Source organism: Hippoglossus hippoglossus, chromosome 19 (assembly GCF_009819705.1).
Source record: "Hippoglossus hippoglossus isolate fHipHip1 chromosome 19, fHipHip1.pri, whole genome shotgun sequence".
Lineage (NCBI taxonomy): Eukaryota > Metazoa > Chordata > Actinopteri > Pleuronectiformes > Pleuronectidae > Hippoglossus > Hippoglossus hippoglossus.
This window is the reverse complement of record NC_047169.1, coordinates 20,782,842-20,795,810: the sequence shown is the minus strand read 5'-3', so window position 1 is coordinate 20,795,810 and position 12,969 is coordinate 20,782,842. Positions and strand designations below refer to the sequence as shown.

The window sequence follows — 12,969 nt, the reverse complement described above, 5'->3', positions numbered from 1 at the left end:
GCCACTGTAGCATATATTAAATGCAATAACAATTAAATAAATAAACACAAATTAAAATAGCTAAATAAAAAAAAATAAAGCTGAAAGAAGCTGAACATCATGGGATGATTCTCTACAATTTGCGTAGTTTGTTAGAAACAATATGTTGAGTGGCAGCTGGGTAAGTCAGCTGTTGTGTTTTAAATTGTGCAAAGACATTGATTGGTGATCACAATCACTTCCTCTGGGCAATATTGAACTAAAACAGTGGGAAGAACCAGTGGGACCACAAATATGATTCAACCATATAACATTTGAGTTGAGAGACTACAGATTATACCACATGCATAAGAGCACGCTTCAGATTGCACTGGACCCTGTCGTGTGTTGCAGTTGTACTCACACTTTGGTTGAACATGTCCGTCTCGTGTCGGAGCGTGGTGTACTGACACAGGTGCTGTCGGATCATCTCCATCCGCTCCACCTCCAGCCGCTCCAGCTCCTGAGGACAAGAGCAGTGTGTGATAGCTCAGTGACAGAGAAATCTCTGGGAATCACAGGGATCTATACAGTGGTAAAACAGGACCAACAATATTTCTAACCATGAGTTGCAAAGTGTTTCATCAAGTGTTTACAATTTCACGTACACAAGATTAAAGTTCAAGTCCTTTGACACCTTCTAAGGCAGAGATCAAGCTCCTGACCCCCCACTGACCATCAAACTATCACAGCACGCACTTTCAAGTCTTTGCATGTAAAGCATCAAGAGGAGCGATGAGGCTTTGCTTATATATTTAAAATTATTATTTCACAACCAATACATCTGATGTTACTCCACCACATAACCAACAGCTTTATTTATATAGCACCTTTCAAATCAAAGACAACAAATTATTCACACAGTCTCAACAGCAGAGGTCTTGTCAACCTTGGCATGCAGCCTGTACCGAGGAATATCTAACAGGGACTCATCAGAAGATCTCAAGCTACGTGGTAAGGGAAGGGGAGGTATAAAAAAAAAAACGGGGGTGGGGGGAGCTATGATCATGCTTTCATAATTTGGTGAAAAGTCTGGCAGCTGCATTTTTAACACACAGACGGAGAGTAATCACGTTTTGGTGAAGGCATGGAAACGCTGCATTACAATCATCCAGGAAATATTATGAATAAAAGCATGAGTCACTCTTTAAAACATTCTTGCCAGAAATAGATAATCTAATTCTTGAAATGTTTCAAATAATCTAAATTGGAAAAAACACAGCTGACTGAGTTCAACTTTTAGCAAGAGACTGGAGAACACTGCTTGTGTTCTAAAGCAGTAAAGTTAAGAGCAGGCAAACCTTGAAGCAATAGATAACATTCTGACTTACTCATCTGTTATAAATATTTATGAGTACTTATAGAAGTTCATTAATTTCTCCAATGGACAAAAAAAGTCTGTTTGAAAAAAAGTTAAATATTATCCTTTGTCGAACTGTTGTGAACCTTCAAAAATATACTTTGCTTGTGGGTTGAGTCAATAAATGGTTAATACACTTTATATTATATTGTTATAAGTGATTAATTATATTTCAAAATGACTATATGTTATCTCTTTTTCATGTTTCAAGTTATTTTTTAAATAATTTGCACTTGCAGTTGTTTTGATTAAGTGTCATGGATCTGTCACTAAATGCAACACACTCATTTACAATTAATTTGGTCTAAATTGAAAATCTAATTTTAGACTCAACATCTCATGCTGCAGGCAAACTACAAACATCTGTATATAAGTAGGTGATCCATCATCAATTTAAATATTTTCAATGTGTATTTTACTCTTCCATACTGCAGTAAAAATGTGCCAAATCCTTTATTACAACATGTTATGATGAAAGCCAAAAAGAAACGACATTGCAACAGAGTCAAATTTCTCCAAACCAGTAAACCAGTGATTTCTTACCAGGCTCGTAGTGACCATCTCCTCAAACCATTTGGACTGAGACTGGTTGTAAAGGTCGACACAGCGCATCAGATCGTCTCCTGCAACAAAGAATAAAAACAGGCCAATTAGAAATATATATACACTCTACACACAGCACTGTGCATGTAGTGTGCACTGTCTCCAATAGATGGCACTACTGTCCAAGTATTCCTTCACAGCTGATGTGTTTGCTCCACCTCGCTCAGCCGACTCTATCTTCCCAAACAGCACTGACAATCTGGACTGATAATAGATTTCATTAAGATCGCATATAATCCATGATGAAGGGAGAGGTCTAATCTGTCCTGTCGTTAATGTTACCGCCTGTATCCTGCTGACAGCACAAACAAACACTAATCACGTGTGAGATTAGATCAGAGGGGAAATGATGCTGATCATTCTCTTCTTCAGCCAATGACTCTCAATCCTCTGCTCTTATTCATTTACATTAACAGTGTATTTTTATGTTTGATTTAATGACAGATGTATAGATCACAGCCAGCGAAGGATAGCGTTTCTTCAACTGGACTCTGGGGACCTCAAAAATAAAGAAATACTAATTTATGTGAAGTTTCACAGCTTCACTCACTATCCCATGCTACTGTTAGAGTGATTTTTATTTCTTCTCTCTATTCTTTTCTTTCTTATCTTACTCTCTTTATATTATATCTTATAGTTAAATGTTTAAATAAGAGCATAGTTTGTTGTTTGTGTTTGACATACATGTTACGAACAGATTGACTGAAACTTAGTGACTGTTTGCAGCGGTACAGGTTGTAGTTAATCCAGTGAGAGGAATTTAATTAAAACCTATGGGATAAATATGATGCCATATTCCAAAAATGAAAACAGAAAAAAGATTTGTCGAAAAAGCTTCAACGTTTCAGAACTTTTTTCCCACCGTACGTATATATTACCATTGACAAGGTTACAACCCTGAAAACAAACTGATGCACTGGGAGAACAGTGACACAGAAGAAGGGTCAAAAGATGATTTCCAGAAATCAAACACAATTTAAAAACAATGCTGAATATAATATTGTATCCATATATGTTCCAAAATCTAAAATAAACTAGTTAAAACAATATTTCTTCATCTCCATGTGACTGCTGAGGTGAATACGACAGACTTGTGACGGCATCAGTTGCAACACGTCAGTTAAGAGCATCACAGGGAAACATTGGTAGGTCATTTTATTAATTGTGAACTAGCTCAAATAAAGTTCTTTCGGGGGTCCGGGGCTGAAAAGTTTGGGAACTTCTGATCTTAAATATATTCTGTACTCAGCCTGTTGCAACTGTCCAATGAAGCTACTGTATATGGTGTGTACGCTGACTTCAAACTCTATGCACCTTCCCATCAAAATGAAATATTGTGTCATTTTATATACATGGACCCAAAATGCAGCCTGATGCATCTGGTAAAAGTTTAGTGGGTTTGAACAGCTCGACTCTATAACGACCGACCTACTGGTGGGTCTCTGGGTTTTGACAAGTAAACAGGAACAGATCTGTTTAATTGGATTTTCATGTGGACTGTGTAGCTTCAGTCAGCTGAAAATATGCCTCTATTAATAGAAACCTGAGGGGGAAAAATGGGAGAAAATGTAAAAGGGCTGCTATTTATGCGGCAGATAAGCACTTTATATCAAACCATCAACTCCTGCAGAAAGCAAAAATCGGTTTTGTAAGTAAAAAGTAAAAAGAGCTCAATAAAAAAAGGGTGATCATGGCCTCAGGTGACCGATATTAGGAAATCCTGTGAATAAGGAGACATGAATGAGCCGGTGCTGCATGTAATCCGATGCAGGGAGAGCACAAAGCGATAATGAGTCTTTGTTATGAGCAGACAGATGCCGCACTTTAGTTGTTTTGGCATCAGTCTCGTCTCTGCTTCCCTCGCACTGCGCTCGTCGTCACTGGCAGCCAGACGCCACGAGCACCGTCAACAACTGCTGCTGTTTTTCTCCCCCGGTTGCATAAGCAGCGCGGAGGACGGGACGGATGACTCGTGTGTGTTTGTGTGTGTGAGAAGAGAGCCAGTATGGATGGAGGACTTGTGTGTGACAGCATGTGGTCATGCCTGGTTGAGTCATGACATCACACTTCTGCGGAGAGTCGACATCTGTTTAGTCTTAGCTCGTCACTTTTCTCAGCTCGCTAACTTGCACAAAACCAATCCTCCTGCAGCAAAGTGTACTTTTTCACACACACACACACACACACACCCACCCTTCTGACATACACACGTTACACTGCTGGTCACTCCCAGGTGTCAGTTTGTGTAAGAGGGAGATCAGGTTTACGCTAGCAGAGCCCACTGAACTCAAACACACTACTTCTCTTAGCGTATGTAGCCTGTCCCTTAAAGGAATGTTTGATTTGCTTTTATTATTATTATACTGTTTTTATTTGTTTGAGTCATTTTTGCTGCCTTTTCTCTTTTGTTGCCAATGTCCTTTTAGTCTTTATTGGTTTTTACTTCTTTTGATAAGAAGAAAAGGGCTTTAAAAATGATTATTATTATTATTATTATTATTATTATTCTTATTATTGTTGCCATGACGGAGATCAGCATCCATCGTGGGTCAGTCCAACTTCGTCTGGGTCTGCCCGATATAGTGAAATAAGAAAATCTAAATGTCCTGGCGATGATTTTGAGCCTCGGCTGCTGACCACTGTCATCAAGAGGAAGTAGAAGACGACCTGTTCGACTTGGTTCGTGGACTGACTGTTAGCATGCTGCCCCGCCCCCCCCCCCACTGACTGCCTCTCCAACAAGAAAGCTCCTCTGAGAGTACTTAGCTCCACCAAGGCCCAACAGTTCCCTTATGAAACCACATTTAAATTCACTAGATCCTGTTTTTTTATTTCGATCAGCACCAAAATTACACATAATAAAAAACATCAGTCCTCCTAACATGTCTGATTATTCCCATCAAGATCTATCCCTATCCAGATCTGCACCAAAATTTGATGAGGTATTTCCTGACCTATATTGAATCCTTCCACCAAGTTTCATGGGAATCTGTCTGGTGGTTTTTGTGAAATTTTGCTTACAAACAAACATAACAACCAACAAAGAAACAAACAGGGGTGAAACCATAACTTCCTCTGGCGGAGGTAAAAATATTCAGGGCTAAATAAGGAAGATTAAAGGCAAAAGTATTATTTGTCACAAGATTAACAGTAAAAAAAACTCTAGTCTGTTACATCAAAGCTGTGTGGGTGTGGTTTGACTGACACGACAACACCATTTTCCAATAAGTACATGGACATTAATCCAGATAAGTTGTTAATAGCCTGTCTCACACCATGTCGGCTCTCTGTCCAGACTCCTCCCCCAAAACGGAGATTTTCCAAAACAGCCTCCAGAGTGTGTAAATCAAATCATGGGCTTGGCGTTTCATTGCATGCGGGGTAAACACAGCTTTTACAAAACAATGCTGCGAGGTTCTGTGCAGCAGTAAAGTCAACACAACCTTTATTCGCCTCGAACTGCCTCTGTGATTGTTTATTTTATGTAGCCGAAGACAAAGCAGGGCAGTTTTCATGAACCTGAATTCATGTTGATTTTTCTCACACATGTGGCTTCATAATAAAACATATTTCATCAGCGCAGAACAGCAGCTTGGGAATGACCTCAGGTTAACATGTAGCGTTCATGGCCTGCAGTGAAATAATTATTTCATAATTGCCAAAAACTGAAAAAATGTGTAGATAAGAACAACTATGATGTTAATTTGACAGAAGACAACGTGCAGTTGACACTTGTTGACAATAAGGAAAATATAGAATTTCAGCAGCCCTGCCCTTTTTTTCTCGCTGTAGGAATATCACTCCTTTTCTTAACCCTTTCTAAAAAGGGAACATGGCTCAAAACGCCACCTAGTGGTACAAACCTTTCAGAGCCAATGTTTATGTAGCGTCAACTATTTGGGACACGATGACATTTATATAGTTATGGTGGGAAGCTGACCACCACCAGCGACCATTTGTCAGCAGGAATCTGGAAAGTGTGTGTGTGTGCTGCTACTGGAGTTATCGCTCACAGCCAGACAACCTAGATGACTTAGCTTTAGCAAGCTAATTGGTAAGTCGTATGTGTGTGTGTGTCGGGTGGGTGGGGGGTGGTGGTAGGTTGGCATGTATAAGCCATTCTAAAGGTCAATTAATTCTTCCCACTAATACAAAAAACACACTGCATAATCTCTATGTTGGTTGAAGTGACTTTATGGGCTGTTTGCGTGTGTGTGTGTCCCAGGGGCGATGGAGTTTTTCCACGCCCACGCCTTTCTGTCAGTCTGGTGTGAACAGACTCGTCGAGTTAAGAATGTGTCTGACCCCCTCTTCTTCCCCTCACTCCCATCCTAGCATAAAAAAAAAGTCCCAGTCTGGCTCGAAGTGCTGACAAAGCTCCTGACTCATGTAAAAAGACAAACACAGCATCTCGACTCACATTGGATCTCTCCAGTGAAGGGCTGGAGAAACACTGGAGGAGGATACAGAGTTATGGGCAGTAAGTTAACTATTTACTGAGCTGTGTGAGCTGTGCTCCCAGGGGAGTCGGATCTGCGGCTGCAGGGCAGCGCTGACATAAACCACTGCTGATCATACTCATGATTTCTGATGGGAATCTTACATTAGAGTTGGGGGTGGGGACTTTCATAGGGTGAATGATGAAATCCAGACCCACATATCTGCTGTATGGACAAACACTGTGTTCCAAAATGTATTTTCTTTGCACATTTCATTCCGAGCCACAAGAGAATACAAATCTCCCAAAAGTCTTTGGGCCTGTCTAACTCTTCGGTCAAGAATCTTAACTGTGTCAAAAGTCTCAGGCCGTGGTTCTGTACGAAAACAGTGGAATGCTCACTTCTGGTTGGGGGGGGACTGGCTGCCCCAGAGTTGGAGAGCGTTTTCACAGTTGAAAACCCGAACCAAACTTCATGTCTTTGTTACATTGTTTACATTTGATCTGGTTAGTTTTGGTTTCCCATTGTAGTATTTCTGTTTATATGGAGAAAATGAATGGACCAGTAAACTGAAACACCCTGTTTAGGCTGCTGCCACCACAACCCGACTTTTGATTAAGCAGAAGATGGATGGATTCTCACCAAACTGTCATCACGTTTAGGATTCATATTTTCAAGGATGTTTCCACTTGATTTTGATGACTATCACATAAAAATGTCCTCATGCCTCCATGTTGCACCTTGACAAAGCAAATCAAACAATATTGTCAGTCTCCCCAAGATGAGTTTCTTCAGTTTATCCTTGTTACCCATCTATATCACAAAGGTTCCTCTTTTGTTCACAGGGCTGCAAGCCTGACAATAACTAGATTATATTCAGGGTTTAGTGTTGTATATGTTTTGTAAAGGCTTTTTAAAGACACACTTGCCTTTTTAGAAAAGACATTTCAAAAATGAACTGCACTTACAAATGAAATGAAAACTCTCCGTTGTTTTTACTGTAAAAGCAGAAGTTAGGAAAATCTATTAGCCGTTGCAATCAGTGCCGATTATTGTCAAACCTTATTTCTTTTGAACGAGCTTGCAACATGAATACAGTGACCAACACTCCCTCCCCATTTAAAATAACAGACCGTGAACCCCAGTTTGACCTTTGACCTCGGCCTCTCACCTGCTTGTGTGGATTTCCTGCGGGCCTTCTTGATATCCTCTTCGATCTTGTTGCTGAGTTTGATCTCCAGCTGCTGAGTCTTCAACTCCAGCTCCTTCTGCCTGTCAGCCAGAGCTTTGCGGGCCTGATGGTAGATAAGAGAACCGGAGAAAATCAAGCTCAGATCTGAGACCAACCCCTCTGTGAAAAATCACGAGGCTTAATCTCACAAAGGATCTGCTCTTACATTTCTGGCAGAAAGATTTTTCTTCAACGATTGTGTGGCTTTCTTGAAACAAACCTCTAAATACCTAAAGAGATAAACGTCTGCAGCCACTGTTAATGTTACACTCTTACCAACATGGCCAGTGTCTTATTTCCTGAACAGCTTTAAAGAGATACTTCACACCTAAATGTGTTTTTGAGCAATAAACTAAATGATACGGCTGTTCTTTGAAGAAATACTTTAATGCTGCTTTTAACATCACAGTTTTTACCAAATTTGACTTTACAAAGACAATGCTTGCTTAGAGTAAACTGTTGGGACGTCTCTACGTCATGACATTTATATTTATTTGAAAAAATGGACACCCTTTAATCAAAGGTGGGCGGCCCCCTGCCACCAGTGACCACTTGTGAATGGTGGAAAGCTGTCCTAATATTCTAATCTATGCTGAAACTATAACCCTAAACCACCACGTCGTCTACCGTTCATATACACTGCACATCCTCTCCTCCCCTCAGCTGTCTCACACACACACACCGCCTGAACCTCGGGCTGAGACAGCCGCCTGTGGCAGTGGTTGGAACGGCTCGGAAGACTCTTGTGTGTGTTGCTATTGAAGACCTTTACAACTTTTAGCAAGCTAATTGACATATTTTGTGTGTGTGTGTGTGTGTGTGTGTGTGTGTGTGTGTGTGTGTGTGTGTGTGTGTGTGTGTGTGTGTGTGTGTGTGTGTGTGTGTGTGTGTGTGTGTGTGTGTGTGTGTGTGTGTGTTTGTGTTTTTTGAATTTCCAGAGGGAAGGGTATTTCAGCCAATACTTAAGGGTGTAGTTACAGTCCATCAGATGGTTTATCAGAGAGAAAGTGTTTTGTCCCCTCTCTGAGCGAATGCTGCACAGATGACAGATGATGTGAGACAGATTCGCAGTCGCCTTCAGGCTGCAGCCAATAGCTTTTCATTGTACGTATACAAAAAAAGCAAGACACATTCCAGCGACAGGAAACAGCCGTCTGCTTATGGAGGAGTTGTGGAATTTTAATCACCAGCAAGATGATGCCTGAATTTCTGCCACTGCCAAATAAGAGGACAGGGCTGCGTTAAAATTAGAGGCTGCTTTAAATCTGCGTTTCTGTGAGTGCGTGTACCTTCTCCACTGCCGCGTAGCGACCAACCAGCTGCTTCCGTAGGTCTGCGATGTGGTGGTCGAACCTCTTCATGTCCTTCTTGAAGTTCTCCCTGAAGCTCAGCAGAGGCTTCTCCACTTCACTCTGGAGCTGCTCGCACAAAAACACAACCAACAACTCAACAAGAGTGAGGTTTGCAGCTGGACCCTCTTTGCATTGTGAGCGCTCATCTGACAGGCTCAGATTGATGCTGAAGTAAAGTAGGCCAGAGCTGTGTCTGGCTCAAACGGTGTCACGTGAGGACAGCGAGTTTGCAACAGGACAAAGGTAGAGGAAGAAGAAAAAAGAAGGGGAAGAAGAAAAATCCCTCAGAAAAGTCATTTTCACTCTTTCTTGTTTGATTTTTGTTTCCTCTTGTGGTGGGACTAAGAAGAAATTGACTGTCCAGACGCATGTGCAACCTCTGATTACTTTCACACCCGTGATAACTGAAAAGAATAAATATGCCCGGCAGCTATTAGGTACTGAATGACGATACGAATCCAGGTGCAGATACAGTAACTCTTCATGCATATAAAGTGGCGTTGAAGCAGAGAGTCACGAAATGAATTATGCTATTTAAATTTCAGTGATGATAAAGTTATCAATCAAAAGGGGAAATCACTATATTTCCCCCTCGACATATCTGATTTAATTATCTGAAAAACATAATTAGCTCCGTTCCCTTTAGCTGCTTTCTACATGAAGTCATCATCCTGCCACACTGTGCTAGTTTAGATGAGAAATATTTCAGTTTATGGAGCCAAACAACCAAAACCACAGATGCCAACGTTGCTTAACGTCCCTCTCTGATTTTATCAGATTTCTGATTGTTAAACAAACGTTTTAAAATAAAGCTGAAGATGATATTATGAATCCAAATGACTTAATTTGGAGTAGAAAGCTTGTCATTGTTCACATGGTCCTAAAAGGCCAGCAGGTATCCTGTCCCAGCGGTCACTGGTTTTTGAAATCTACAGCTCCTTCCTGTAGCCGTGTTCAAAGTCCATTTCCACTTAAAATCCTTCCTCCTGCCCCAAGAACCATGAACAGCGACACACATCTGTGCATCTCTGGAGGATAACATCAGCGACTCCACTTCCTCTGTCAGTCCAGCTGCAACCCTGGCCTCTGTTCGTCTTCCCACCCAAAGCAAACTTCTTCAAAAACTTTAAATTAAGAGCAATGCAGCCCTAGAGCCCAGTGATATGGGAAAGATAAACACAAGCCTTGACTCAAGAGATTAGTAACTTTTTCTCTAGGTTTTATATGCATTGTATTTGCGTGGAACTCCTGATCATGTGTCGCTCAAGAAGAATCAAATCTGCTTCCCATTGAGAGGAAGTCACAAAAGGTGGTGGCTGATTCAAAGCCTCAGTGTACAATGTACAGAATGTGCCTCAGCCCACGGAGCCGTCATGAGGCCCCTGACTGTATGTGAATAAATCTGAGGGAGGACCGTCTTCCTTGTTACTCACATGTGCTGTATAGGCTGCTGAGCCCACGGTCAATATGGATTAAAACTGTTAAACAAGTTCAAAACTCCACGGTACTCTTACCAGTTCTGTACTGCGAGGTGTAAAATGTCACAGATATCGATGGCAAGATTTGAGATATTTTCCACAATTGTATGTTTGGTTTTCTTATTTTTAAACGTAAACCTCCACTGAGTCTAAGACAATTCTACATTATTACAGTTGGAATATTACGGCATTACATATCTCCCAAGTTCTAATTCAACTTTTTGTTGAATGAAAACATCCCAAAAAATTGGGTTCAGATTGAATTTGAAGGGAAATGTGCAGCAAAACTGATTGAAAGTGTCCTGGACACTAAGTTGCTCTGAGCTGCACAGATTGAGGTGAAGATGTGTCAGCACAGTTGAAACCGTTTCAACCTGAAGAAAAAGAATTTGCACTTTCGTGAAGCTTCATGACTCCATCTCATGGAAGAACACGGAAGTAAAGTCAAAGATCTAAGAAAATACCAGACGGAACCTGGTAAACTCTGAGACCAGAGGCTAAGCTGTCGAACAAACACAACACAGATGCAGTCTGCACACACTGGTAACATCTGCACTGTCACTACATTGGCTGTTTGTTGTGCAAACTAATAACTAAATGAAGGAGGACAGTCACTCGTCGTTAATCGTTCATGAAAGAGAATGTTCATCAAGCAGGTTGCGGCTTCGCAGGGATGAAATGAAATGTGCTGAATTACCTTCGAGGAGAACTTTAGGTGAACTTCAGCTTCGTCTGTGAGGCTCTTCTTCAGCTGGGCCCAGGCCTCCCCCAGAGTCCTGAGAACAGATAAGGAGGAGGGAGTGAGTGTGTGTGTTTAATATCTCACACCGTTAGGACCACACACACACTTTTTACGTAAAGACATGGAGGGAAAGCAGAAAGTCTCGGGGAAAAGGGGGGGGGGGGGTGTAGGACACAGCTGGAGGAATTGCAGAGTGAATCCTATTACACACACACACACACACACACACACACACACACACACACACACACACACACACACACACACACACACACACACACACACACACACACACACACACACACACACACACACACACACACACACTTCAGCAGCAGAGTCAGAGTTAAAGTTCACAGATACACAAAATCTCCGAGAGCTGAGGTCCACAGCCAGTTCAACAGATGATTAGGATGAATTGGACATGAGATATGGCTCAGCTTATTCTTTGCCTATGAGTTCAGCTTCTCACCCCAGCTGGGGGCTATAACGCTGAGAGGGCTCGGATTGTTCTCGTAGATAAGCGTTAAAAATTAATTTAACCGATGCACATTACGTCATAATTGTAGGCCAGACGCGGTGATTCATGATTTCCGAATAGCACTGACATATAATGGAAAAAAGATCCTCTTCATAGTTTGTCATGCCGCGGACAGTAAAACAATCATCCTGCAGGCAGAGAGTCACAGCCATGAGGCTCTGGGTTTGGAACTAGCCGTCCGTGTGGGTAAGCGGGACACTTCAAAGCACCGCTCTGAATGAAGACATGTGTGGAATTCCCTCAGACTGACATCCAAAACATTCCTAACACTGTCAGAGCAAAGTCTGGCACCTGCAGCTCCACAGCAGCAACAAAGGGTCTAATCGTTTTTTGTGCTTTTACAGTCCAATAAATAATATATGTATGATAACCATCCAAGCAGGTTGTGGAAGGTATTGGCTGTTTATTAGTGTGCACTGCATTACCTGCTTTTCTCACATTAACAGACATTTTCCCTGATTGTGTCACATTCCGCCCCCAAACATGTGGTTTCAACAGGAATTCAGCATTTTAATCAAGTACATAGTTGACTTCCTTGAATCTGTGTGTTCTGTACCTTAGAAAACATACAAACAACTATAAGACACATTTGTTCAGATCTCCAATCATTACGAGCTGCAAACGTTGCACTGTTCCAAAAGTTATTCACACTTTATAAATTATATTCGTCATGTCCCTGCAGCACTACAGTCCCCAGTGACAGACAATCCTTTGCAAATAAAAAAACTATATGAAAATGAAAAATGAATCTCCCTCCCTGTACTTCCACCATCCAACAGAGCTGAAACAGTGCATGATGGGTTGCAATAGAGAGTCGTCACATGCCTCGCAGCTACATCTCTACCAAACAAATGGTAAATTCAGGAATAAATAGGCGGCTGGTTCTGGGCTCTGGCCGGTCGGATGGTAGGAACTGACCAACAAAACAGCGATTGTGCTGTCTGACAACAGAGCGGCCTGAGGGAGAGAATAATGGAAGTATTGTGTTGCACTTTTCTGGGTGTGGGCAGACTAAGCTGGTTGGCATAATCTGGATTCTATATAGGACAATTCCATCCCACTCTGACCCTCTATTACCATGCTAATATGAAGAGGAGTTTTCTTATATGCAAATAAACAGTGCAGGGGAGGGTAAGCCTAGCTAAACCTTGCTCGCACGGTCGCTCGCACATTACAGTTTGCCCACTTTCTTGGTCTCATGTGGA

General features: G+C 41.6%; 1 protein-coding gene across 1 annotated transcript in view; it reads right to left on the bottom strand.

Moving 5' to 3' along the window:
- Positions 1–12,969, bottom strand: part of gas7b (growth arrest-specific 7b) — a 58,820-nt gene that overhangs the window by 2,729 nt on the left and 43,122 nt on the right. Inside the window, exons 9-13 of the mRNA XM_034570027.1 lie at positions 11,179–11,257; positions 8,941–9,069; positions 7,592–7,715; positions 1,922–2,001; positions 383–481 (exon numbers count right to left, since the gene is read on the bottom strand). Of these exons, the coding sequence (XP_034425918.1) occupies positions 383–481; positions 1,922–2,001; positions 7,592–7,715; positions 8,941–9,069; positions 11,179–11,257 (511 nt within the window). The remainder of the gene's footprint in view (positions 1–382; positions 482–1,921; positions 2,002–7,591; positions 7,716–8,940; positions 9,070–11,178; positions 11,258–12,969) is intronic.